The sequence below is a fragment of the Sarcophilus harrisii genome, chromosome 1 (assembly GCF_902635505.1).
Source record: "Sarcophilus harrisii chromosome 1, mSarHar1.11, whole genome shotgun sequence".
NCBI lineage: Eukaryota > Metazoa > Chordata > Mammalia > Dasyuromorphia > Dasyuridae > Sarcophilus > Sarcophilus harrisii.
The window spans coordinates 689,735,485-689,763,258 of record NC_045426.1 but is presented as its reverse complement, the minus strand read 5'-3'; the positions used below and the strand labels follow the sequence as shown (position 1 = coordinate 689,763,258).

The following is a 27,774-nucleotide window of genomic DNA, read 5'->3' as shown; positions in this document are numbered from 1 at the left end:
TCCAGTGTTGTTGGGAATATCAAATGAAATCATGAATGTAAATACTTTGCCAACCTCAAAATGCTGTTTATATACTAGTTGTTATCATTTAAAAATTTTAAATATTATTTTTGTATTTCCTTTATTCATTAATTATGCAAGTATTTATTGAATGCTTGTATTCTACATAGCACTATTCTAATTAGGGTAGTGAATGGGGTGCTTTAAAAAAGAAATGTCCTTACTGTTTGGACACTTAAAGTCTAGTTTAAGACTACACACAAACAAAAAAATACTCCAAATTTAAATCTCCATGAAACAGAGTTAAATTTAAGTCTGAAAGCTTAACTTGCTTTAAGTAGTTTAAGAGACAGAATGTAGACAAAAGAAGCAGTTAACTTAATGCAAGGCCTTATGATTAGATATCACAATGAGTGATACAGACAGTAAATGATATCAATTCCCAATTGATAGAAAAGGAAGATCAGGGTGGGCTAGTCGATTTGACTAAGGCCTTGTGACACAGGTGGTTTGATCTAGAATTGAAGGAGGAATAAGATTTGTACAGACAACTAACTGCATTCTGGGCAGAATGGGTAAAGGAGGCTCAGGGAAAAAAAAGCAAAAATAGTTTCTTGTTCTCAGAAATGATCCTGGCTTGTTCTGGGCTCGCAAGAAGGAGGGCATGGGTCAGTAAGTTAATTCTGCCTATACAGAGAATGAATCGAGAATATATTTAGAAAATGTTATCTGAACCCATTTTGACTCAGGTTTACAGGTGAATGGCCAAAACAAGGTTATCTAGGATAATAGAATCAAGGAAGATCAGTACTGAACACTAGTGAAAAGACATTTTTTAGAAAGAAGAACTAGAAAATGCAGATGTCACCACACATTCACATAATTCAATATCAGCTTTCCCTGGTTCCCTTCTCAGTGAAACCCACCTTGATTGCGTGTGTCAGGAGTCCTAGGCCTTCTGCTGATATCTTTGCCTAGGGGATAGGAAACACCTTAGTTCTAGAGTGGTTATGGTTCTTTGGCAGAGAGCCAAGTCTAGAAGCCTCCCTTATATATTTGGTAGCTCTGTGGTGAATGCTGATGGCCCCAACTCCCTGTCCTGGCACATCCTTCCTGCAACCCTCAAATAGGCAAGAATACTGATAACCTAGCATGTGTCATTCTGTAAAGGAAACTCATAAGAGGGAAGGAAAGTCTGCTCCCTTTCATATGGACATATTCCTAAAATGGAAAAGTGGCATGGTGGCTTGCCTAGCAGAGGTCTTGGAGCAGGCAGAACTGAACCCAGGGCCCACCTCTGACAGTGGCCTAGAAAAGGCAAGGGGGCCTTTTTGAGCTTGGATTTTCTCCTTTGTGAAATAGGGTTACTCTTGTATTAGCCACCTAACAGTCATTGTGAAAGAAGTTGTCTGATCTGTATAGTGCTGGTGAAATGTGGTACCCTCTGAAGTCTTTATCTGCTCTCTCAATCTCTGAATCTAGATCCCAGCAGCCACCCTAATAGGTAACATCCTAAGGGATGAACTATCCAGATCCCTCTACTTCTTTTTTTTTTTTTTTTAATAGCTTTTTATTTACAATTTATATGCATGGATAATTTTACAGCATTGACAATTGCCAAATCTTTCGTTCCAATTTTTCTCCTCCTTCCCCCCACCCCCTCCCCTAGATGGTAGGATGACCAATACATGTTAAATGTATTAACGTATAAATTAAATACAAAATAAGTATACATGACCAAACCGTTATTTTGCTGTACAAAAAGAATCCAACTCTGAAATATTGTACAATTAGCTTGTGAAGGAAATCCAAAATGCAGGTGGACAAAAATATAGGGATTGGATCCCTCTACTTCTTGCCACCTGACCCCCAGATGCTTTGGTCATCCTCTGCCGAGAGATGGCTGTCAACTTTGATATGAGCTCCAGGAGGGCTTTTTCACCTTGTCTGTGTCCTGGACCCTTTGGGCAGTGTCTGGTGAAGCCTATGGGCCCCTCTTCACAATGATGCTTCTAAATGTATAAAGTAAAATAAATGAGATTACTAAGGAAATCAATTATTGAAAATGAAAAAAGAAAAAAAATTCTTGGACTTAGGAACTTACTTAGAACAAAGTTTTATACACTGAAATATTTTTTAAATTTATTTACAAGGGAGAGTTCTTTCTCAAATTTTGACTAAAACTTATGAGTTGAAAGCATAAAAATTTTTAAGTTAAAATTCTTCCTTATACAAGGTGTTAAAACAAAGAAGTTTAAGCCATTTATAGTTTGGGCAGACAATTTTAAAGATTCTATAAAGTATAGAGTCAGGGTCTAATTTATTTGAGAAAACTTAGAAACCTTTAACTTGGCTTCATTTTGACCTCTGAGTTTATACCCAACTTTTTTTTTTTCTTTTTTAATTATAGCTTTTTATTTACAAGTTATATGCGTGGGTAATTTTACAGATTGACAATTGCCAAACCTTTTGTTCCAGTTTTTCCCTTTCTTCCCCCACCCCCTCTTTCAGATGGCAGGTTGACCAATACATGTTAAATATGCTAAAGTATAAATTAAATACAATATTAGTATACATGTTCAAACAGTTATTTTGCTGTTCAAAAAGAATCGGACTTGGGAATAGTATACCATTAGCCTGTAAAGGAAATCAAAAATGCAAACGGACAAGGGTAGAGAGATTGGGAATTCTATGTAGTGTATAGCCAACTTTTAAAGTTGGAAAGTATTTTGGGCTCTTAAAATTCTAAACTAAAGAGAATCTATTGTTATTAATATCAATAATAATATTAATTTTTCTCTCATCCTTCCACCTATTGTTTGGTTTAAATTGAAGTCTTGCTGACTTTTGTGGTCTGTTACATTCAGTTCAGAGCTTCTGTGATTCAGAATGCAAGAAACAGAGATAAATCTAGATAAGTTTAAAATCTGATCAAGCACTTGAATGAGATTCAGGCTTCCCTGCCATTTACTTAAAAGTTTTATTTTAGTATTTCAGATCTGTTCAGTAGGTCAGCTTTGAAAAAAGGCTTAGAATAAATTTAGATTATACTAACAGATTCACATAATGAATTGAATCAGTTAATGTACCATACAGACTGGATAGTGTCATAATGTAATTCATTTCTTTGAAGCTTGAGTGATCCCAGGTTTGAAACACTTGTCTTCTGGTGAGCCAGTCTTTATTGTTCATTGGATCTAAATATATGCAGTAGTTGTCCAAGGAATATAAGCCAATGTTGTTTGAGAAAGACATATGTCAACAGTACAATGACAAGAGAGTAGAAATTTGCATTTTTAAAAAAAGTATTGCTTATGATGCTGTTCTCTTCATTGTTGCCTTAGTTTCCCCCGTTTAAAAAAAAAATATTACGTTTCATAGAATCTAACTCAGAAAAAAATCTCAGAAATCTCCAGTTTCAGCCTATAACTGAGCAAGAATCTCCTCTAGAATCAATGCCCCTTCCAAAGTTATTTACCTTAAAGAAATAGAAAGAAAAAGAGGATTTGGAAAGAGTGATATATGTCACCATTTATTTATTTGACTATTGCTAATTAGGTAGAATTTTCTATGAAGATAAACAATTCTAATTGCAATATGTGTGCTCACTTACCTATAACAAGTATAGTGAAAATTTAGCTGAGAAGACTTAAACACAACCAGGTATCCCTTAGGGCAGGTGTCCTCAAACTTTTAAAATATGGGGCCAATTCACTGTCCCTCAGACTGTTGGAGGGCCGGACTATAATAAAAACAAAAACTTTGTTTTGTGGGCCTTTAAATAAAGAAACTTCATAGCCCTGTGTGGGGGGGATAAACATCCTCAGCTGCATATCTGGCCTGCCATAGTTTGAGGACCTCTGCCTTAGGGTATTCAAAAGTGAAACTGGAAGAAAAGTGAAAAGGATCTATTGAACTTCTATACCAAACTATTTTTTTCCATTACTTAAAATGTTACTTAAATATTTATCTTAATAACTCCATTCCTGAGGTTCTGCTTTAGGAAATAGAAATAGTATTCTAGCAAATAGAGATGGGAAAAGTAGTTGGACTAGAGTGACTTCTGTGCTAGAGGTCACACAGTTTTGAGTCTGTGGATATGTGACAGGATAGCAGACTCTTAGGGGGGAAAAAAGACAGCTGAGAAAATGTCAGTAACTTCCATCCCTTATGATTGCCATTCTATCTCTTACAATTTTTTTATGAAAATAATCTATACATTTTAAGGGAACTCCTTTTGTTTTTTTCCTTAGTAGTAGTGTATTTTTCCAAATACATGTAAAAATAGTGTTTAACTTTAATTTTTGTAAGATTTTGGGTTCCAAAGTTTTTCTCCCTCCCTCCCTTCCTTACCTCTTCCTTTCCAAGACAAACAATCTGATATAGGTTATACATCTACAATACTCTTAAACATTTTTTCATATTTGTCATGTAGAAGAAAAATCAGATTAAAAGGGAAAAAACTCAAAAGAAAAATCAAGCAAACAAAAAAGGTGAAAATTTTGAGACAAAATTAGAAGGGAAGCAATAAACTGGGAATACATATAGAGAATTGACTCTAATTTATAAGAAATCAAGCCATTCTCCAAGTGATAAATGGTCAAAGGATATGAACAGACAATTCTCAGACAAAGAAATTGAAACTATTTCTAGCCATATGAAAAGATGCTCCAACTCATTATTAATCAGAGAAATGCAAATTAAGACAACTCTGAAATACCACTTCACACCTGTCAGATTGGCTAGAATGACAGGGAAAGATAATGCCGAATGCTGGAGGGGATGTGGGAAAACCGGGACAGTGATACATTGTTGGTGGAATTGTGAATACATCCAGCCATTCTGGAGAACAATTTGGAACTATGCTCAAAAAGCTATCAAACTGTGCATACCCTTTGACCCAGCAATGTTACTACTGGGCTTATATCCCAAAGAGTTTTTAAAGAAGGGAAAAGGGACTGCATGTGCAAGAATGTTTGTGGCAGCCATCTTTGTAGTGACCAGAAACTGGAAAGTGAGTGGATGCCCATCAATTGGAGAATGGCTGAATAAATTGTGGTATATGAATATTATGGAATATTGTTTGGTAAGAAATGACCAGCAGGATGATTTTAGAGAGAACTAGAGAGACTTACATGAATTGATGCTGAGTGAAATGAACTGGACCAGGAGATCATACTTCAACAACAATACTATATGATGATCAATTCTGATGGATGTGGCCCTCTTCAACAATGAGATGAACCAAATCAGTTCCAATAGAGCAGTAATGAACTGAACCAGCTATACCCAGCGAAAGAACTCTGGGAGATGAGTGTGAAGCACTACATAGCATTCCCAATCCCTCTATTTTTGTCCACCTTCATTTTTGATTTCCTTCACAGGCTAATTATACACTATTTCAAAGTCTGACTCTTTTTATACAGCAAAATAACTGTTTGGACATATACATATATTGTATTTAACATATACGATAATATATTTAACATGTATTGGTCAACCAGTCATCTGGGGGAGGGAGTGGGGGGAAGGAAGGAAAAGGTTGGAACAAAAGGATTTGCAATTGTCAGTGCTGAAAAATTACCCATGCACATATCTTATAAATAAAAAGCTATAATAATAATAATAATAATAATAATAATAATAAAAGAAAATAGTATGGTCGGTCTCTTCATAATTCTCTCTTTGGTTTTAGATGGCATTTTCCATCCCAAGTGGAATTGTTCAAGGTAATTCTTGATGAAAATATGAGTAGGATGGCTTTTACAAATCGTATTTTAGAACAGATCATAATTAATTGTTTTGGTTTTGCCTTAGTACAGAACCTGGCACATAAGTGATTAATAATAATAGCTAACATTTATATAATACCTTGCACTTCATAAATATAGTCTAATTTGATTCTCACAACAACTTTGTAAAATATATACTATTATTACCCCCATTTTTCTGATAATGAAACTGAGGCACATAGAAGTAAAGTGACTTACCTAGGGCCATTTAACTATTAAGTATCTGAGTCAATATTCATTCATTCATTTAGTTAGTTAATTAGATACTTGCAGGCTATGAACATTTTATTTTATTTTATTTTTATTGCATTTTACTTTCCCCAGTACATGCAATGGTCATTTTCAACATTGATTTTTGCAAAACTTTGTCTTCCAAATTTTTCTCCCTTTCTCCCTCTCCCTCCTCAAAACAGTGAGCAGTCTGATATAGATTAAACATGTGCAAATCTAAACATATTTCCATATTCATCATGCTAGGCAAAAAAAAATCAGATCAAAAGGAGAGAAAACATGAGAGAAAAAAAGCAAAGAAACAAACAACTACCACTAAAAGGTGAAAATACTTTGCTTTGATTCACATAGTTCTCTCTCTGAGTACAGATGGCACTTTGCATACCAAGTCTATTAGAATTGCCTTGAATCATTGCATTGTTGAAAAGAGCCATGTCCATCACAGTTGTTCACCACATAATCTTGTTATTACTGTGTTCAATCTTTTCTTGATTCTGCTCACTTCACTTAGCATCAGTTCAGATAAGTCTTTTCAGGCTTATTTAAATAGAGGTCTTCCTGGCTCCAGATCAAACATTTTTTGCTGTGCTATCCATCTCAGATTAATAAATGCTTAGTGAGTTAAATTTAATTGGGAGTATTAATCCCATTGAGCTCACTTTTTTGTTGACGACATAAAGCATTTTATATGGTAGACTAAGACGCCATTCCCATGCATATTTTTATTTATTTCTTTTTTCTCTGTAATGCTCGGTATTTTATTTATTAGAAATCTATTCATGAATCATGTTAGCAAAGAAAAATCAAGAGAAAAACCACGAGAGAGGAAAAAATTAAAAAGGAGTGAATATAACATATATTGATTTATATTCGGTCTCCATAGTTCTCTTTCTGTTTGCAGATGACATTTTCTATCCAGAGTTTATTGGGATTGCCTTGGATCACTGAACCACTGAAAAGAACTGAATCTTTCACAGTTGATCATTGTCCTATCTTGATGTTACTGTATACAATCTATTCCTGGTTCAGTTTGTTTTGCTGAGCATCATGATGTTCATGTAAATCCTTTTAGGCCTTTCTAAAATCAGCTTGTTCATCATTTTTTTATAGAACAGTAATAAAACCTTGCCTTCATATACCATAATTTAGTCAGCCATTCCCCAGTTGATGGGCATTTACTTATTTTCTAATTCTTTGCACCCCAAGAAGAGGTGCTATAAACATTTTTGCACAATGTGGGTCCTTTTCATTCCTTTGTGATTTCCTTAGAATACAGACCCAGTAATGGTACTGCTGGATCAAAGGGTATGCACAATTGTATATCCTTGTGGGCATAGCTCCAAATTGCTCTCCAGAATGGTTGGATTGTTTCACAACTCCACCAACAATGTATGTATCCCAGTTTAACCATGTCCCCTCCAACATGTATCTTTATCTTTTCTTGTTATCTTAGCCATCTGAGAGATGTGAGGTGGTACCTGAATTGTTTTTAATTTGCATTTCTCTAATCAATAATGATTTAGAGCTTTTTTTATATGATTATAATTGGCTTTAGTTTCATCCTATGAAAATTGTCTATTCATATCCTTTGACTATGAGTGTCTTTAAAATTGTACAAGGGGCAGCTAGATGAGGCAGTAGAGCACTGGCCCTGAAGTCAATAAAACCCCAGTTCAAATTTGGCTTCAGATACCTAATACTTCCTGGCTGTGTGATCCTGGGCAAATCACTTAACTCCAGTTGCCTCCCCCCCCCCACCCCCCAAAAAAAAGAAGGAAAAAAAAAAGAGAGAGCCCAAGATCATTCCATGTCATGATAAGACATTGGGTTAGAACTTTTGCAGAAGCAAACATGTTTATTATATATGGAATGTGTGAAGGATCAACTAAGTGTACATTTGCTGCAACCTCTCTGCATTTCTCTATACAAATTTTAAGCTTCTTTGTTAAGTAAAACATTCTTTGTTAATATTTCTATTATATTTTTCACAAGACGAAAAAGCATGAAATGTTCAAAATGGCTTGAATCCAGTCCTTATACTTGAATCTTATTCAGAATCGAATTTGATCTCAAGTGACGTTAACCACACTTGCCATGTCCTTCCCCCTCCTTCACATCTTCCTCCAGAGGTTCTAGGATGATTGGCGTAGTCAACATGTGTGTTAAGTTTGATAGCATATTGTTCCAAGTCTGTAAGTGGCTTTCAGGATGCCACTCGTTTAAGAAAAGACTGGGGTATTATCATCCATATGCAGTTTCTGATACTTTTGTGTAGAAATAGTAAAAGATCTACCCACATATAGTTTTCTCTCACATAGCTTTTTTCACTTTTTTTTTTCCCCCTGAGGGAAAAAAAAGTGTTGTTAATTTTCTAAGATGTTGGTCTTTTGTCCTCTTGGCCAGGAGCAGATATTGATAGAAGCGTGTTAAACTTTGACAAGCACTTAATAAAAAAAATCTACCCAAATGGCTCCTCCAAAGCAAACTTACTAACCTAAAACTTATAGTGGTTTTACTGAAGAATTTCAGGCTGGCTGCCCTTCAGACATGAGTGTTCTAAAAACAGCAACAAAGTCTTATAATAAATGGACAGCTCTCAGTCCTCATAAGGTACCATTGAAAACAAATAATGCTGAATAGTCTAATGGATTTTTAAAAGCACAGTAAGCCTTAGACACTGCTAAATCAATAAATGTAACAGCCACTTAAGTACATGTATTACATAATATTTGGTTAATTATAACAATTCTTTCAGAATAGTTCTTTTTAAAATGGAATGCTAAAAATATACAAAAGTACTTGTTGTAAAAAAGTAAATTGACAAGAAAAATACAGATTATATTACGTATTTTTTTCAACAAATTATGCTATTTGGCATTGGAAATATCTAGCCACACAGCTCATTTTATGAACTATCAAATATATTTAAGAAGCGCTTATCTTTGAACATTGTTCATAAAAATAAATAGCTGGGTTTAATGTTATGGAATTGTTCATCTATTTTTTGAATCTAATAAAAGCCCATTTTGCATTTTTTAGTAGTGTCTTTCTATAGCTGTCTGATAAAACATGAAGTCATATATGTGCTGTATATATGGAGTGGATTCTTTTTAAAACTTTTTTTAAGCTGAAGAAATTACAAGGTTGATAATGGAAAAGCTTGTTAGGAAATATTTAAATTATTTAGGTTTTCTCAGACTTAGGAAGATGATCAAATAAAAAGGCTCATAATTGCTATAAAACTTGTTTTTTATGTTTAGGGAAAAAAAAAACAACTGAAATAATAAGCTTTTGTGTGTTCTTAGTGATGAGAGAGAAGCATCAGCATCTGTAGGCTTTAGAAAGGAAATGCTAACTTCATTCCTAGAATAACAGTTTCCTTGAGTATGACTGTAAAGGCATTTAGGAATAAGCATTTATTAAGCACCTGCCATTTGTCTAAGCACTTTTTACAAACATTATCTCATTTGATCCTTATGAAAATTCTTGGAGATAATGCTATTACTATCATCATTGTGCAGGCAGACAGGTAAAGTGATCTGCCCAAGTCACTCTGCTATGGTTTGAGGTCACATTTGAACTTAGATCTTTCTCACTTCAGATTCAATGCTTTACCCACTGCACCACCTGTCTGGCAGGCATGAAGGCCAGGTGTACATGACTGGAGAGATTCAGATCGTTGAGCAGTTAGTGTCTCTTTATTGTAGAGATTTTCAAGGATCTTAAAAAACTCCTGTTTTCTCATATCTGATACCATTTTAAGAAAATAATTCAGGATCTGGGGTTTTTCTTATGGGTAATTATAAAGTCTGGGCAAGCATTGAAGAAAGATATTTAATACTGTTATTTACTGTTAAAGTATTTTTTTTTTTAAAGAGTGATAAGAGTTTTCTATTGTATGAAAAACTTTGTGATGTACTAAGAGTAAGAGAAAAGTTGAACTTTTGAAGTAACTAATGTGGTTTTTTTAATGCCTCAAAAACTAACAGTAAATTTCTGAATATTTATCTGGCCTGGTTGGAATCTCTACATTCAGGATTAGCTTTGACCATTAGTACCATTTTAGACTGCATAGGTATTTATTTTATTTTGGCTTTTTTTTTTTTTTTTTTAAATTTTCCAAAGTCAACATTTTTCAAACCAGTAGAGCAGTGTACGCATATTTATAGCTTAGCCTGGCAATTCCAATATTTACATTCCATTCAGAAGAGCTTGTTATTTTAGTAGACTAACAATATTTTAAAAAGCAAAATCTGAAACAGAAGAAAATTGGTTTTTAGTTAATAACAAAAATAATGTGAATCACAACTTGTGTATTTTGTGATATCTCTGCCAATGACTTAACATAATGTTTTTTACTTTTTTTTTTTTTTTTTTTGGTCTAATGAGAACCAGACCCCATTGCTCCCAATAATCTGTTGTTTTTTTTTTTGTAAAGATTTCCCAAATTGTTCTGTATTGTGTTCTTTTCAACCTAGTGGGATTTAGTGCATGAACTCTTTGAGTCATAAATTTGGTTTGATTCTTTTTCTTACCAGCTGGTTCTTCTTTTAGTTGATTGAATGGTTAGTGCTTTTGTTCCCTTGCTGCTTAAAATTAAGGGGAGCTTCCTGATAATTGTTTGTTTTGATAAGAAGATGGTAGAAAGGAAGTCTTCCATATGAAATGGGCTCAGTTTTCAAAATGAGAATGTGACAAAACTAAAAACTGAGTTCTATCTAAAATTAAATTACCATATTTTATGACAAATACCTATGAGTAAACAAACTGAATTTTTTTCAAAAAATTTCAGTTTTCTGGAGAAGTAAATCCTTTTTGCTTTTGTTATAAAATATTTGGCTTTGAAATTTGATCATAATCTTTTTTTCCATTGCATTCTTCAATGATTCAGCCAACTTTCTTCCTCCTCTTTTAGGGGAGGCTTAGCAGAAATATTTAGGAAAAGATCTTCCAAACAATGGATAACTGATCCCAGGGTGCATGGTTTTTACATTGTATTATAATCAAAATAATGTTTTAGATAATGGAATTAAATTACATCTTTAATATTAGAGATGACTGTTGAAATGGACACATTTGTTGTTGGATGGTAATGTTTTATTGCTTGCTTTTCTTAGATTTTAACATTTGAGACCAAAAATCCTACTGAACTTGCAGAACGTTTGAGGTCTGTGTGTGGGAATCAGAGCAATGCCTATGCCCGCCTGCTGGAATATCGTTTGAATGCCCTTCGAGGACTTTGGAATGCTCAGCGCCAGCTGGCCTTGGAAGAACAACATGAAAGGGAAAATTCGGGTGATGAAGAAACTTTGGCTCTGCTCAAACGCCAGGGGTTGTTACAGCAACCGGAGCAAGCACCATTCACATCCCGAATGGGACTCCTCCTTGTTTTTCCTCTTCTTCAGTCCCAGAGTAGAACAGACCCCTCTCTCTGTAATATCACAGCTGAAGTGCTGTTGAATTGTCTTCGAGACTGCCAGCCTTTGAGTCTCACAAAGGAGCCGGCCGACTGTCTTAACGGGATTGAGGCTCTGCTCTGCTCATGGCTTGAGGAGACGTCTGCCACCGGCCAACATGTCCCCCATAAGCAAAAGGAGAATGCTGCTGCTGCTCTGGTTGCCTTGGCTTGTGCAAGGTAAGGGAAGATCAGGATCCTCCCTAGAGCTCATGTTTATGCAGAGGTTTTTGGTTTACAGTTTTCTTACAAAACTCACTCCTTGCTTTGGGATTGCTGGTAACTAGATCAGATTAGAGTGAGGGCTGGTAGGTCTTATGATAAAAATTTTATTTACTTGTATTTTAAGAAAGTTCATGGTAAGTGGGAAACCCGCTTTTACCAATATTCACTTACCTAAATGAATGATATTTTATATCAAGTGATTGGCCAGCTGCTAATATACGTCTGCCTTGTAGGTGGTCAAGCATTTTTGAGTTCTCCTATAATTTTTATATTCATGTGCAAGAGTAAGGAGTTTATTTGAATGCTCTTATTTGTTCAATCCTTATATATGACATTCAAGGTAGTGCCCTAACTATTCATGCTCTTCAGGACTCTCCCCTCCTCTCTTTCCCTCCTTTTATTCTGTTTTGTTTAGTGAAACTCATCTCTACGCACGTGTTTCTAGATTCTGTTTGCCCAATCTTATTTTCTTCTATCCTCCAGTCTCAAATCTCCAACTGTCTATTGAACATCTTGAATTGGATGTCTGGCAGATGTTGTAAACTCAACATGTTGAAAATTGAAAACTTATATAAAGAATATATATAAAGAGAATAAAAGATTGTTTGGATAGAGAATGTGCCAATAACTGGGGCAGTAAGGAAAGACATTTTTAGAAGATGGTGCTTGAGCTGATGAGGGATTCCAAGAGGTTGGGGTGAGAGAAGTATTCAGTTCAGCCCTGGGGGACAACTGGTGCAAAGATTCAGCAGTGGGACCATCCTATCTAGGGAGCAGCAAATAGGCCAATATTGGCTGGACCACAGAGTATGCTGAGAGGAATAAGGTATAAGAAGATTGGAAAGGTCAGAAGGGGCCCATTTGTGTAGAGTTTTAAATGGCAAACAGAAGAATTCTTACTTGATCCTAGAGGCAATGGGGTCACTGGAGTAGGAGGGACTGACAGGGACTGACATGATCAGAACTGTGTCAGTTTTGTAGAAGATGAATTGCAGTGGGGAGAGGCTTCAGGTCACCAAATAGTAATTACAATTAGAGGTGATGGGGCATTATGGCATTATGAATGGAGAGATTGTAAAGACAGAAGCATGACTGGGCAATGATTTGTGTAGTGAGAGAGGAGCTGAGAACCTGAGGGCCTGGAAGGAAGTTGCTGTCTTTAACAATGATAATCGGCAAATTTAGAAAAGGATTGGATTTAGGGGGAAATTATGATGAATTTTGTTTTGAGTTAAGTTTGAGATGCTACAAGACTATTTGAAATGTCGAATAGGCAGTTATAGTGACTGAAGTTCAGGGAGAGACTAGGATTCTCTGTATCTAGAAAGCTGAGAATCATCTGGTCAGATGTGACAATGGAACCCTTAGGAGCTGATGAGATAAGCAAGTGAGAGAATATAGGGAGAAAGCAAGAGAGGCCCTGGACAGAGCCAAAGCAGATACCTATAATAATGATTAATTAGCGAAGGAAACTAGTCAGAAGAATCAATCAGACAAATCAGAAATCAGAAGAATCAGTCAGACAAACCGAGAAATCAGGAGAGAACCATGTCATGAAAATTTAGAAGAGGATCATTACAAGTATGGTTGTCAGAGGTTGTAGAGAGGTCAAGAAGAATGAGGTTTGAGAAAAGGCCATTAAATATATTGATTAAGATATTGGAATTTTGGGAGAAAGAAGTTTATTGTTGAATGATGAGGTTGGAAGCCAAATTGCAAAAGGTGAAGAATAAAGTAAAAGGGAAAATAGAGATGCTACTTTTGAATGGAGGTTTAGGATCACCATTCTGTTTTCTAGGGGCTCAAGCTGTTGGAAAAGGTGAATGAGAATTGGATCAAAGATTTATATAGAGGTCTTAGTTTTGGTAAAGGACAAGGGATACCTCTTCATTAGAGGCAAGTGTAAGGAAGCAATGGGAAATTATGTCATGGGCTTGTGACATGAGGAAGACAATAGAAATGGGAGCCCTTGTCAGTTGGCCTCAGTTTTTTCAGTAAATATGAAGTGATGATCTCAGATGCGAGAGTGGTTGGAGGAGATAATTTGGGTGGTTTGAGGAGAAAAAAAAATTTGGAACAATTTTTACAAAGTATGGAGTAGAGAAGGTTATCTTGCTCCGGTGAAGGTCTAAGTCATCAGATTCTCACAGTGTTATAAGCCCAGAAATTTGGAATGGACCTTGGAAACCAATTCATTCAACTTTGTCCATTTACAAAGGGATAAATTGTTAACCAGAGAGTTGAAGGGAACTTAGTCATTCAGCTAAGAGGGAAGGTAATAGCACGTGAGAAAACAACTGAAATCTTCTCAGCTTTCAGGCAGCTACAGAACTCTATAGTTACTCAAGTCATCTTACCTTCTATTTTGATGCATTTCTATTTTTTTTTTTCAGGGGATCATTGAAAACTTTTGTACATACAGTTCATCTATTACAGAAACAGACAGATCTGGGGTCTCTGCCTGTAGCTGATGTACTATACAGGTGAGCCTCTAATAGAAAATGGTCTATAAGTTTAAGGTATCTTTAAAAGTGAGATTTTACCACTTTCAGTGATAGGCAATAAAGGATTAAAAACTGTCCAATACATTTTGAAGAAATATCAGATTCTTAAAATGTCAAAATTCCATCCCAAATTCTACTTTCTTTGAAAAGGTTTCTGTCCTACTTTGGGGTAAATTGGAGACTGTTTAATCTTCTGCTCAAATGGCTTGAGTTGTTTTTTTCAGATAGCAGATAGCAGATTTTTGTCTCACTGGAATAAAGAACTCAAATGTCTTCCCCCTTTTATAGGTTGTTACTTTTGGAAGGAGGCCCAGGATCACCATCCTGTTTGCTAGGGGGCAAGCACATGGTTTCTTGGGGATATGAAGATATGTTACCAGCACCAGATGGTAACACTGGTTCCAGTGCTGAAAGTAAAGGTACTTTGGATTTGGGGCAGTTGATCAGCATAAGGGGACTTGAGAATGATTTACAATGTGACATGTCTATTCAGAATATTAAAAATTTCCTAAGGTTTCCCTAGTTTTATGTGATAGTGTATGAGAACAAAACACAGGTAGTTTTACTGTCACAAGGCATATCTGAAAAACTTTTGTGTTTCTTAAAAAAATACTCATGGATATTTGTATCTGGTCTCAGATGCTTAGCACATAAATGCTGGACATGAGAAGAGATCATCAAGTCTTGTTTTCTTTTCTTTTTTTTAAAAAGTAGATGATGAAAGGTACCTGAGGCCTAAAGGTAGCAGTAAAAGGGGGAAAGAAGGAGGGAAATTATTGTGTATGCTGAATTGGAGTGCATTTGCCAAGTGACCTATTGTGCTTTGCCAGTCCAGGCAGAATTATTGATCCTTTGAGCTGAAAGATGCCCCTATCATTTTCTTGATGGAGTGAAATTATCTCAGTGAAGATTTGAAAAAGAAAGTTTCTTCTGTGCTTGGAGGAAAGTTATGAGCCTCTTTCCCAGTTATTTCAGAAAGATTCAGTTGGTCCAAATCTAGGTTACTCAGGAATCTTCAGGTGGAAGAAACTCTTTCTACTTTTTTGGACTCTCCTCCATTGTTCCTATGGTAACACGGCCTATAACTATTAAGTAGTCCCTTGAGTAAATGATTACTTTGGATGGGCAGAACTTAGACTTGAAGAAAGGAACAGAGAGTACCATTCCAAAATGGGATGGGCTATCTTGAAAGATACTGGGCTCCCCTTCCTGCAGGTCTCAAACACATGCTAGAGGAACTCTTAGCAGGATATCGTTGAGGGGATTGGGTTCAGATTTGAGATTAGAGAGCCTTTCAGCCCTTCTGTGATTTTGTAGACCACAAGCTCCTCAGCAACTAGGGTGATGGGATGCTATGGGAATATAGAATTATTATACTTAGTATCTAAAAGTAATTATTAAAAATAGCAATGGCTTATATTTTGTAAGATTTGCAAAATACTTTCCACCCAACCTGTGTAGTATAGATATTATTATCACCATTTTACAGATGAAGAAAACGCCTCAGAGAGATTAAGTGACTTGCTCATTTCTTAAGCTCCAAAATGTGAGTCCAGGTTTCTTCTCAGTCCAAGTTCATTGCTCTTTCTGGCACATTGCATTGTCTATGGGAGAGTCTCCTCTAGATTCATATGAAATCAATTACCCTAAAGATGACTAGACTGTTACTATCCTGTTGGGCAGGGAAGTCAGAATCTGTAATCAGAAGTTCTGGGTTGTTGATGGTGCTGCTGCTGCTGTTAGATGCTGGCTGAGTGAGCATGGGCAGATCCCTTGCCCTTTCTGTGCTTCAGCCGGGTATCAAGAGCTGGAAGTCACTGATAAGTTGCTTTTGGCCTCCATCAATGGAGGTATTTTCTATATCAGGAGATCCCTGCTAGTGAGATTATTAATTGGAGTTAAATTGCACCATCACCAATAACAAAACTCCTACACTGCTTATATCTTTGCATGACATTTTTATTTCTTTTTCAAAAAAATTCTGTGCCCTAGTGGACAACATGATGAAGAAAAAGAATGAATGACATTGCATTGGGGGAGATTTGTACTGTTGGTCCAGAGAATGGCCAGATGGTTGGCTTGGTCTCCAGTGGAGTGCCATAAGACTCTATCCCTGATCCTGTTCTAGTTCTTTATGAAAGACATGAATGGAGACATTAGGGATGCAAACCAAACTAGAAAGAAGATAAGTAGTGTAACACACCTGACTGATCAGTTGCCTTAAATGTGGGCTGAATTATTGGGTCCACACTGGCAACATGACATTAAACAAAGATAAGCTCACTTAATTAGCCTAGGTGGGATTCATTTGCCAAAATTTTGTGTAAGGGGAAAAAAAACTTGCTGACCACAAGTCATATGCACTGTTTATATGATTTTATATGCACTGTTTTTATGATTAGGCTGATCAAAAAAAAAAGTTTCACAATTTTAGGACTTTAGTCAGCTCACATATGATGTATTTGGGGGGTCTAAATGCCATGTTTTAAGAGGAACAATGAATGACAAACTGCGGTTTCATCAAAGACCTCCTAGGCATTTTTAATCTAGAGAAAAGGTAAAGGAGAGTTAGATAAGTGTTGTTAGATATAAAAAGAGGGTTCAGATTTATTCTGTTTTCTGAGTGGTGCAAATTAGGCAGATTTTTGAACCAGCATTAGGTTCTAAGAATCCTTGTGAGTATCAAAGTTGTCCAATGACAGAATGAATTGCCTCATGTTATAGTGAGCTCTCTTCATTGAAGATATTTAAAGAGAGGACAGATGGCCATCTGCCTGGGTTGCTGTGTGAAACGAAAAAGATTCCAAATCACATTCTTTTTTGAGTTCTGGCCTCTCTTTTCTCTGCTCCTTCTTATCCTCCTTAATTCAGTATTTCAAGAGCCTTCTTTCCTCTTTCCTCAGTCAAAACTAATAAAAGAAACAATGTAATGGATGACTTGTTCCCTCTTTGAAGATTTTTCTCTAGTTTTGAAGTAAAAGGTAGTGAGATGTGTAATGGACTCAAACCTGAATTTGAATCATACTTCAGCTGTTCATTCCCCTGCTTAGGCCTTGGTTTTTCTCTCTGTGTAAGATGAGGGGGTTGGATTGGGTGGTTTTGCAAGTGCATTGCAGTTCTAAAATCTTTGATTCTGAAGACTTTTCCTCTGTAAAAAAAAATTTTAGAAATCTGTCAGTAGGACAGGATGGATTGGTGCTGATTATGTGGCGGCTGGGAGTCTTTCTCAGGATCTCTGAAATCTCTGAAATTTCAGTTCTTGGTTTAAGACCAGGCAAGTCTATCCCACTCTTATAAATTCCAGAAGTCAGAAGAAGGGGTGATGTTAAAATTGCACATATGCACATGCTTTCTTTCCCCCCCCCCTTTTTTTTTTTTAAATTTAATAGCCTTTTATTTACAGGATATATGCATGGGTAACTTTACAGCATTAACAATTGCCAAACCTCTTGTTCCAATTTTTTCACCTCTTACCCCCCCACCCCCTCCCCCAGATGACAGGATGACCAGTAGATGTTAAATACATTAAAATATAAATTAGATACACAATAAGTATACAGCACATGCTTTCCATGGGGCTCCCTATGCCTCATCTTCCTGTAACTAGCCACATTTTCTTTGTTTGCTTTTTGGCTTGTGGACCTCCTTCCTTGGGCAGCCATTCTGAAATGCCATCAGTAAATCACCAAGCATTTATTAAAAATTTACCACAAGACAGACTTAAGACTGTGCAAAGTCTTGGATACAAAGACAAGTCTCTGCCCTAAAGAAGTTTATATTCAAATGGGAGAGATACCAGGTAAATAATTAGGGACATACCAGAACATCAGGTATAAAAAAGTCATCTGACAAGCAGTAGCACTGAAGGGACTAGGGAATGCTTCATCTGTAGGCTTAGAAGGGAGCCCAGAGGCCATCAAGTTCAGGGGCTGGCAAACTGGCTTGTGAGTCAAATCCTGCCCACTACCTGTTTTTGTATGGCTCTGGAGCAAAGAATATTTTAAATTTTTTAAAATGAAATTTAATTTTTTAATTTTTTAAAATAAAGTTTTATGAAACTAAAAATGGTTAAACAACAACAACAACAAAACATTCTTATATCATGGACTGCACAAAAATAAGTAGTAGCAGGATTTAGATTTAGTAGACAGGAATTCTGTCTATCCCATCTCAAGAAAGGGCCATCCAATCTCTGCTTAAGTTAGATGAGAGGAGGACTTATTCCTTAGAGCTTCCCCTATAACTTTTGGGCCACGCTGATTGTTAGGGAGTTTTCTTCACATTGAGACCAAATTTGCTGTTTGTGTCTTCTGCATCTCTTCCTTTAAACCAGAGAGAGTCCAGTTTAATTCACTTTCTACACAGTATACCCTTAAATGCATGAAGATAGCTGTCATGGTGAACCTTCTTCCTAGCTTCACCTTGCCCTTCCAAATGTCCTGTCTTTTCAGGCTGATCAGTATCAGTTTTGTCTACAGAGCCTCATGTTTCACATGTCTTTGGAAGCCCCCAAGTTAAAATTTCTTAATTTGTTAAGAGTCTTAAATTAAAAAAAGAAAAACCATGCATATGAAGTTATGTACATAATTATGTTACCTATACACATACACACATTTATTTATTTCAGATGCTGATTTGGGGCGCTGCCTTACAGCAGATGGTCTTTACCTATATACTACTAACTCTGTTGGTAGAGGAGTAAGCAAATTGGGATCTGGATTACATGGTACTTTACGGTAAGCTGCATCAATGTTTATTAAAATGTTTTTATTGAAATATATCCTTTTCTAATAAATCTCCATGAAAATGAAGCTTGAGTAGTCAGCCTGAAGAAATTTGCTTTAGATTAAAATAACAAAATTGCCCTTCTAAATTAAGAAACAGGTAATCCCTCTCACTCCCATTTTTCTTTTAATCTTTCCCTTGTCTTGAGTGTTTTGTTTGTTTTTAAGATAGATTTTGATTTTTGACCTAGTGTGGAAGCCACAGAATCTTATGCCCCAGCCAGAAGCTGCCCCAGGTTGAGTATTTCTGAAACTGTCGGTAACTTCTTTGTTCTAGGAAAAAATCTTGATGGTTAAATATTTACATGTATTTAGCTTGGAAATTAAACAAGTAGTGTTTCTCTAGTAAGAGAGCCTATAAATTTCAATCCCTGCAATGGAATAAAAAGCGAGATTCTATTACCGATTTCTTTAGGTTTTTTTAAAAGATATTTTTTTCACTTCTTATCAGTTGTGCAGCATTTTTGTTGGCTATACATGTTGGGCAGAAATATATATATATATATATATTATTTCTCTTTACCTCAGAGTTTTCTGCGAACTTTAAGAATCATTATTCAAATCTGGCCTGAGATACTTAATTTTTATTAGTTGTATTGCCTTTCAAAAAAAATTAAAAAAAGATTTTTTAAAAAAAGAATCACTATTATTAGTAAGTCAGAAATAATGGTTGTATTTGATATATTTAAGAAAAAAATAACAATAACTTATTAACACTCATGTACTGTTCTCTTGTAGAGGTTTTGTGTATTGCCGTAATGAGGAACTTGAGCCAGGATGGGTTGCTTTCGGCAATGGCAATCTTCTTCACCGACCTGTTTCTTTTGATAATAAACCTCATTCCCTTTTCCAGGTCATTGACCAGAATACTCTTCAGGTAAAATAAAATACAATAATAGTGGTTTGGGGGATGTTTTAAAAAAGTTATTATAAATGTAACTTGTCATTATAAAGAATATCAGTTGAACATATATTCAAGTAAAAACTTATCTTTATATACAAATAATAGCTTTTTGTTTTCTTCTTCTATATTACCTTCTCATTTCTTTGCCCAGTTACATATGTCTAAATATATTTCTACTAGTATTAGTCCATATCAGTTGTTTTCTAGGTTTTTTTCATTGTTTCCCATTATTTCATATGATGTTTTATATTTCTCTGTAATTGTTATATTTGTCACTTTTAAGGATAGCATATTATTGTATTGCATAGATGTGATAGTTTGTTTAGCCAGTCCCTAACCATTGGACAGTTAAGTGGCTCCCCATTATAGATAGTACCCGTATAAATATCTCTGTACAGCTAAGCTTTTCCCCCTTTTAATAGCATCCTTAAAATTTATTTCCAGTAATTGAATCAAAACAATCCTAAAACTGCCTTTTTCATGTTATTCAGTGATCTCATTGCCAAATCTAATGGTCTTTTCTCAGTCCTCATTCTTCTTGACCTCTCTGTCTCTTGACCTTATTGATCACTTTCTTCTTTGAGCTACTCGGTTTTCATGATGCTGCTCTCTTCTAGTTTTTCTCATACCTGCTTTAACTGCTCTTTCTTCTTTCTTGGGCATTCCCAAAAGTTTTGTTCTGAACTTTTCTCTCTTTGCTCTATACTCTCTTATTTGGTGATCTCAGCAGCTCCCGTGGCTCATCGGTTCCCCAGGGCCTTTATCTCTATGTTGCTGATTCCCAGATCTCTATATACAACCTAGTCTCTCCTGACCTGCAGTCATGCCTCTCTAACTGCCTCTTGGACATTTTGAATTTGATCTCCCACAGGCATGACAAATTCAACATTTCCAAAACAGAGTCCACTACCCTTACCCTTATCTTTTACAAAATTCCCTTTTACTTTTTAAGGGTGTCACCATCTCCAGTCATTCAGATATACAACTTTAATGTCATCCTGCCTCTTTGTCAGATCTTCATAACACTTCCTGTATATATCTACCTCTTGCTGTTTCCATAGCCACAACTCTGCTTCAGCCCCTAAATATGAGTTCTTGCCTGGATTATTACAGTAGCCTTTTGACTGGACTCCTTGCCTCATATCTCACTCTTCTCTCATCTCTCTTCCTCTCAGCTGTCAAAGTGGTTTTCCTAAAGTGCAAGTCTGACCATGACTTCCCCATCTCCATCCACATGCACAGTTCAAACTATTGGCTCTCTCTTACCGCCAAGATCAGATACAGATACCAAATTCTCTATTTGGCCTTTGTGATGCTTTGCTCCCCTCTAACAATACTTCCTTGAACCTAATACCCTGTCTTCTCTCTGTGCCTTTGCAGTGGTTCTCCCACAGACCTGAAAGGCTATGCCCCTCACCTCCAATTCCTGGTTTTCTTGACTTCTTTCAAGATTCAGTTCAAGTGGGGCAGCTAGGTGGTGCAGTGGATAAAGTACCAACCCTGAAGTCAAGAGGACCTGAGTTCAAATTTGACCTCAGACACGTAACATTTCCTGGCTATGTGACCCTGGCAAGTCACTTAACCCCAATTGCCTCAGGAAAAAAAAAAAAATTCAATTCCAGAACTGTCTTCTTCAGGAGGACTTTCCCAGTCCTCCCAGCTGCTAGTGCTTTGTCCTCTATTGCCTTCCATCTCCTTTGTATATTTGTATATTCCCAGCTATTTACGTGTTGTCTCCCGCACCAAAGAAGAAACCTGTTTTTCCCATCTCATAAAGTAAGTGTACCTCTAGAGAGCAATGACCACTTGAAATTTTATCTATATCTTGGTACTGTGAAAGCATTTAATTAAAGTATAAATGTTTTGGAAGACTTGTTTGCCTTGAAAACATCTCTCAATAAGGAGTTTTCCCCATTGTAACTTGACATCATGATTTTAGCTTTTAAGATCTCTATATACTTATTCTTATTTTAGAAAGTTTCCTTTTTAAAATTTTGATTATATTTTGGAAATTAGGGAAGTTCCCACAAATGATTCCTTATATTCTTAATTGGCACTTTAAAGGGGAAGATTAGCATCCTCTTTTTTTGATAGACCCTCATATTTATGTCAGATTCTCTTTTATTGGTTTTACTAGCTTTATCTCATTGCTGCTGCTGGAAAGATCATTTTCATCTTATTTCTGAGAGCTAAAATAGCTCTGTGAGATTCACTATTATATTATATCCATACATTATTATTATTATAGTTATTAGAAACAGAGCTCCAAAAGCTTCAAGTTAAAAAATGCTTAGCAGTCTTGGAACATGACAACATGGGAGTCAGTCAAGAAACATTTATTAATTCCTACCAGTTTAGTTTTTGTAATCTTTCAGTGAAATAGAGCCATGAGGTTCCTGAGTGCATATATGCATTGAAAGCAATTTGAATTTGTTTAGATATATAAATTATGTTCCTCATGTTTTCCTAACTTACTTTTTTTTCTTCAATACCCAGTTTCTCTGTTATAGACTTCATTTTCTACTTCACCTGGCTAGATTGAGACCATCTACAACTTCCTCTGTCATCATCCACACTTCACAACCTGTCTGTTTTTATCCACCTTCTCCCCCTTACTTTCATCTCAGCAGATGATATAGTTGTCCATGTTGCTGAATGTAGCCCTTGACTTTCTGACCCTGTAACTTTGAAAATCTAATCATTCCTTCTCTCTGCCATATTTAGCCCCTCATTTTCTTCTGGCACCTCCTCCTTTACTTAAAGAGATACTTGGAATTTTCCTATTCTAAAGAAATTTTCCCTTTGTCTTGTTCTCCTCACCACCATCATGTGATTATTGGATCTTTCCTTTTTTCTTTCTTTTCTATTTTTTTAAGCAATTGGGGTTAAATGACTTGGCCACAATTACATACTAGTAAGTCTTAAGTGTTGAGGCCGCATTTGAACTCAGGTCCTCCTGACTTTAGGGCCTGTGTTCTACCCATTGTGTCACCTAGCTGTCCCTTTTTTACTACTGAACTTCTAGAAAGAGTAGTTTGTCTTTGCAGTTTCTGCTTATTTACATTTACCTCAGTGTGCTGCAATATGATCTCTCTTCCCTATACTCTGCTGCTCTCATAATAAGTTCACCAACAGTCTCTATTGGTAAATTCATTGGGTCTTTCTCAGGCCTCATCCTCATTGACCTTTTCACAGCATTTGACATTATTGAATATCCTTTTCTTTTTAGTATTATCTCTTTCCTTGGCTTCCATGATTCTGCTCTCTCCTGGTTCTTTTCTCTTTCTGTTAAGTTTTTCTTAGATTCCTTCAATATCTTTACAGGATTTAACTTTTTAACTTGTACCAATCCTAGAATATGATATCCTTAACAAGTGATTATTAAACCTCATTTGAAGACCTCCCAGTAATAGAACCAACTTCCTCCCAAAATAGCCTATTATGCTTTTGAACAGCTCTAAATTGTTGGGAGATTATCCCCTTATTAAAATTTAATTTGAGATTAAATTTGTCTGCATAGACCTTCCACACATTGTGTCCTCTGGGACTAACCAGGACAAGTCTTCCATATGTAGCTTGAAGACAGCTAATTTGTTCTCCCTAAGTGTTCTTTTTTCCAAGTCAAACACAATAAGTTCTTTCACCTGAACTTCACATATCCTGGTCTCCAGTTCCCATCCTATTGTAATCATCTACCTCAGTTGATCTTCACCTTCACTTATCACAGTGTTGATTCATAATGAGCTTGTAGACCATTAAAACTTCCATATTTTTCACATAGAATTTTACTGAGCCATGCCTTTCCCATTTTTTTTTAATCCAAGCAGAAGACTTCCTATTACATTTTGTTTTATAGATGCAGCCCCATTTTTCTAGTTGTCATGAATTTTGGGGAGTTTGCCTCTGTCATATCACACATTAGCTATTCCTCCTAGTTTCTTAGCACTCATTCACCACCAATAAAATAAGCTCCTTGAGAAAAGTGATTGTCTTCCTTTAAAAAAAAATCCCTAATGCTTGATACACTACAAGTTAATAATATGCTTGTGGATTACTGAGCATGCCATTTGTATTTTCAAATCATTGCTAAGAATGTTGAACAGCACAGATCTAAAGACAAAATTTTTGGAGATCTCTATGCAAGTTTATATCAACCCGTTTAGATGATTCTTTAGATCTGCTTGTTCTTCTGGCCTTAGATCAATGTCACTACATTCCTTTCTAGTCTGACTCACTGTTTCTCTCTCATCAACAAGCAAAACATGAGCTATTTTGTCAAATTTTGCTAACAATCTAAATGTACCTTATTCATGATGCTGTCCTAACCAATTTTCTAAGTATGTCAAAATACTTGTAAGTATATACAAAATACAGTAGTTTGCTGTTACGTGTTTTTCATAAAGAAATGTTGGTTCTTAATGAGCCCTGATTTTTTAGAAATCAGTTTTTGTATATTGGGTGCATGAGTGCATAATTTAAGTTCTATATTGAATAGGACTGAATCAGTAGAAGAAATTGTGACAGAACCAAACTGCATGTTGTACACATCTTTGGGAATTTAACCTTTAAATTCAGCCAAGAAGCTGTTGACAACTTTTTTCAACTTCTTCTCAGATTCTTCCGAGATCATTCCATCACTTTTGATGCAATTCAAGAGGGCCTGGTGGCTCTCAATTACATGAGCTAAAAAAGTACGTTCAAATTTGGTGATGTTAATGGGATCCATTTTGTCAAGATATCCTCTTACACCAGCATAGATGACTGTCACCTGTTCTTCAATTGCCATGGGAGCATATTGGGCTTGTTTTAACAACTCAGTTAGCCGTATTCCACGATTCAGCAATTGTTGAGTTGCAGGGTCTAGATCAGTGCCAAACTGAGCAAAAGCAGCTACTTCACGGTACTGAGCCAGCTCTAGCTTCATTGTGCTTGCCACCTGTTTCATGGCCTTGGTTTGAGCAGCAGACCCAACTCGAGACACAGACAGACCAACATTAATGGCAGGGCGAATACCTTTGTAGAACAGTTCTGTTTCTAGAAAGATCTGTCCGTCGGTGATGGAGATGACATTGGTGGGAATATAAGCAGATACATCCCCAGCTTGTGTTTCAATGACTGGTAAGGCAGTTAAGGAGCCGCCACCAAAAGTGCTGCTCATTTTAGCCGATCTCTCTAGCAAACGGGAGTGTAGGTAGAAGACGTCACCAGGGTAAGCTTCCCGACCAGGTGGGCGACGGAGCAGCAGAGACATTTGACGGTAGGCAACTGCCTGCTTGGATAAGTCATCATAGATTATTAGAGCGTGTTTCCCACTGTCCCGGAAATACTCTCCCATTGAGCAGCCAGAATAAGGCGCCAGGTACTGAAGCGGGGCAGCATCAGAAGCAGTGGCTGAAACCACTATGGTGTAGTCCATGGCACCTGCATCTGAAAGTCTCTTTACCAGTTGGGCAACAGTGGATCTTTTTTGACCAATAGCTACATAGATACAATATAACTTCTTATTTTCATCAGTTCCATCATTAAAGCGTTTCTGGTTAATGATTGTTGCAATGGCAATTGATGTTTTTCCAGTCTGTCTATCACCAATAATCAGCTCCCGCTGACCACGGCCAATTGGTACCAAACTGTCGACGGCTTTAATGCCAGTTTGCATAGGTTCACACACGGAAATTCTGGGAATGATTCCAGGAGCTTTCAGACCAACTCTTCTACGTTCTTTGACTTTAGTTGGACCCTTTCCGTCAATAGGATTGCCCAGAGCATCTACAACACGGCCCAGCAACTCCTCACCAACTGGAACATCTACAATGGCTCCTGTCCTCTTTACAATATCTCCTTCCTTAATGAGTTTGTCATTTCCAAATACAACAATACCGACATTGTCAGGTTCCAGGTTGAGGGACATCCCTTTTATGCCTGAAGAAAATTCCACCATTTCTTCTGCTTGAACATTCTTTAATCCATGTACACGGGCAATACCATCACCAATAGTCAGGACACGCCCAGCTTCTTGAAGGTCAATAGGAGGAAGAATTTCGGGCTCATTTTCCAGAACTTTTGATTCAAAGAGAGAAAGTATCTTGGAAGGCTTAGAAGTATGGATGTTCCTTACTGCAATAAAGGTTGTCCCCAGGGTATTTTTGGAGAGTAGCCTGGCTTGGCAGAGGAAGGGATGGGCCAGGCCCATGGCTACTCTTATGGAGAGCATCTTTGTAGCTCCTTATCAGCACTCCTGTATAGCCCCTGCCTCTGGGTTGATTGTACTTTCATTTCTAAATGGTTACAGACCATACCTTTAATAGTACATTCTAGAACTTTGTCAACAATTGAACTTTAGCTCACCATTTACATAGTTCATAGACTCTCCTCTCTTCCCTTTTTTGAAAATTAGAGAAATATTTGCTTGTTTCCACACCTGAAGTGTCTTTCCTATTTTCCATAGTTTTTAAAAAATCTTGTTAAAGGTCTCTGACAGTAGCTTAATATTCACCATCTGCCATTTCTTCTGGTACTTGGAGATACAGTTCCGACAGATCACATGACTTGAATTCATTTAGGTCAAGGAGGTGTTTTCTTACTTTCTCCTCCTCTATGTTTGATTTTAAACTCCACGTCATCCATTTTTGTTCTGTTCTTCCTAAGCCAAAAGTTATTGTACTTGGCAAAAAGAACAGTGTTAAATTCAGTGTCCTCCTGTCACAGGATCACAGGATCACAGAATCACAGAATTACAGAGTTGGAAGAAATCTTGGTAGCTCCCTAGTTCTACCTCTCCCTGAAAAGGAGTACTTCCTACTACTTACCCAACAAGAGGCCATCCAAGCCATTTCTGGAAGGCCTTTTCCTTCCACCTCCCAAGCCACCCTTCTAGTTTTGTGTGGGTCTCATCAAGAAGTTTTTCTTTGCATTAAGTCTAAATCTGACTCTCTGCTACCATGACCTTTTTTTTCTTCTATACTCTAGGTATGTCAGATTGTGCCAATGCCAGCAAACCATTTTCCTATTGGCAGCACCATGAGCACTGTGCATCTTTCTTCAGATGGTACTTATTTCTATTGGATTTGGTCTCCTGCAAGTTTAAATGAGAAAACACCAAAAGGACATTCAGTTTTTATGGATATTTTTGAACTCATAGTAAGTTTAACCTTTTGCATTGTTAAGAATTCTCCATTAATATTCAATTGCAATTTGGTAACGTAAATATGCTAAGATTGTAGAATGTATAAACTATGATTGCTCTTCTGTAAATCTTTCTAAAGCTGCTAGTATGAGCCAAAGTATGGAGATTAGTCATTGTGTCATGAGTGTCCTTGCATGTGCATTTGTGTGTGTGTGCATATATGCTCACGTGTGTAGGTATGTGTATGATCAGAAAGTATTTATGAAAAATGAATTATTTATCATTTGATAACTGATTATTGAATCAGAACCAAGGTTTTTCCTCTTATCTACTTCCTCATCCAATTAGCAATGTGAGATCTCACTAAAAGATTTACCCAGGCCAAAATATAAAAAAAGAATAAGAGAAATTCTAAATCTGAAAAAATGTGCATTTTCCCCCTTGTGAGGCAGTTGACATGGAAATTGATGTCTCTTTGATCAAGATTTCAATGATCTGTTACATACCCCAAGACCCTCATTTTAATATAGCCTACTTCCCATTGTGTTAATCAGTCAGAATTAATTGACACTCCTTAGGAATGCTTATGCTTTGAAGGGCATATAAATCACTATTAGGGAACTTTGGTCTAAGAGAAATGGTCAAATAACCATCTTTTTTAAGGGGTGAGGCAATTGGGGTTAAGTGACTTGCCCAGGGGTCACATAGCTGGGAAGAGTTAAGGGTCTGAGGCCAGATTTGAACTCAGGCAATCCT

The 27,774-nt window shown here is 36.5% G+C and overlaps 1 protein-coding gene and 1 pseudogene across 5 annotated transcripts in view; one reads left to right on the top strand and one right to left on the bottom strand.

Moving 5' to 3' along the window:
* HECTD4 (HECT domain E3 ubiquitin protein ligase 4) overlaps window positions 1-27,774 on the top strand; it is a 177,806-nt gene that overhangs the window by 43,054 nt on the left and 106,978 nt on the right. For all 4 annotated transcript variants that reach the window (XM_031948613.1, XM_031948612.1, XM_031948611.1 and 1 more), the window contains exons 2-7: window positions 11,141-11,658; window positions 14,097-14,186; window positions 14,496-14,626; window positions 18,835-18,943; window positions 19,730-19,868; window positions 26,862-27,032. In XM_031948613.1, the coding sequence (XP_031804473.1) occupies window positions 11,141-11,658; window positions 14,097-14,186; window positions 14,496-14,626; window positions 18,835-18,943; window positions 19,730-19,868; window positions 26,862-27,032 (1,158 nt within the window). The remainder of the gene's footprint in view (window positions 1-11,140; window positions 11,659-14,096; window positions 14,187-14,495; window positions 14,627-18,834; window positions 18,944-19,729; window positions 19,869-26,861; window positions 27,033-27,774) is intronic.
* LOC100929038 lies at window positions 23,781-26,181 on the bottom strand (annotated as a pseudogene). The gene has a single exon (XR_002769478.2). The product of XR_002769478.2 is annotated as an ATP synthase subunit alpha, mitochondrial pseudogene (transcript).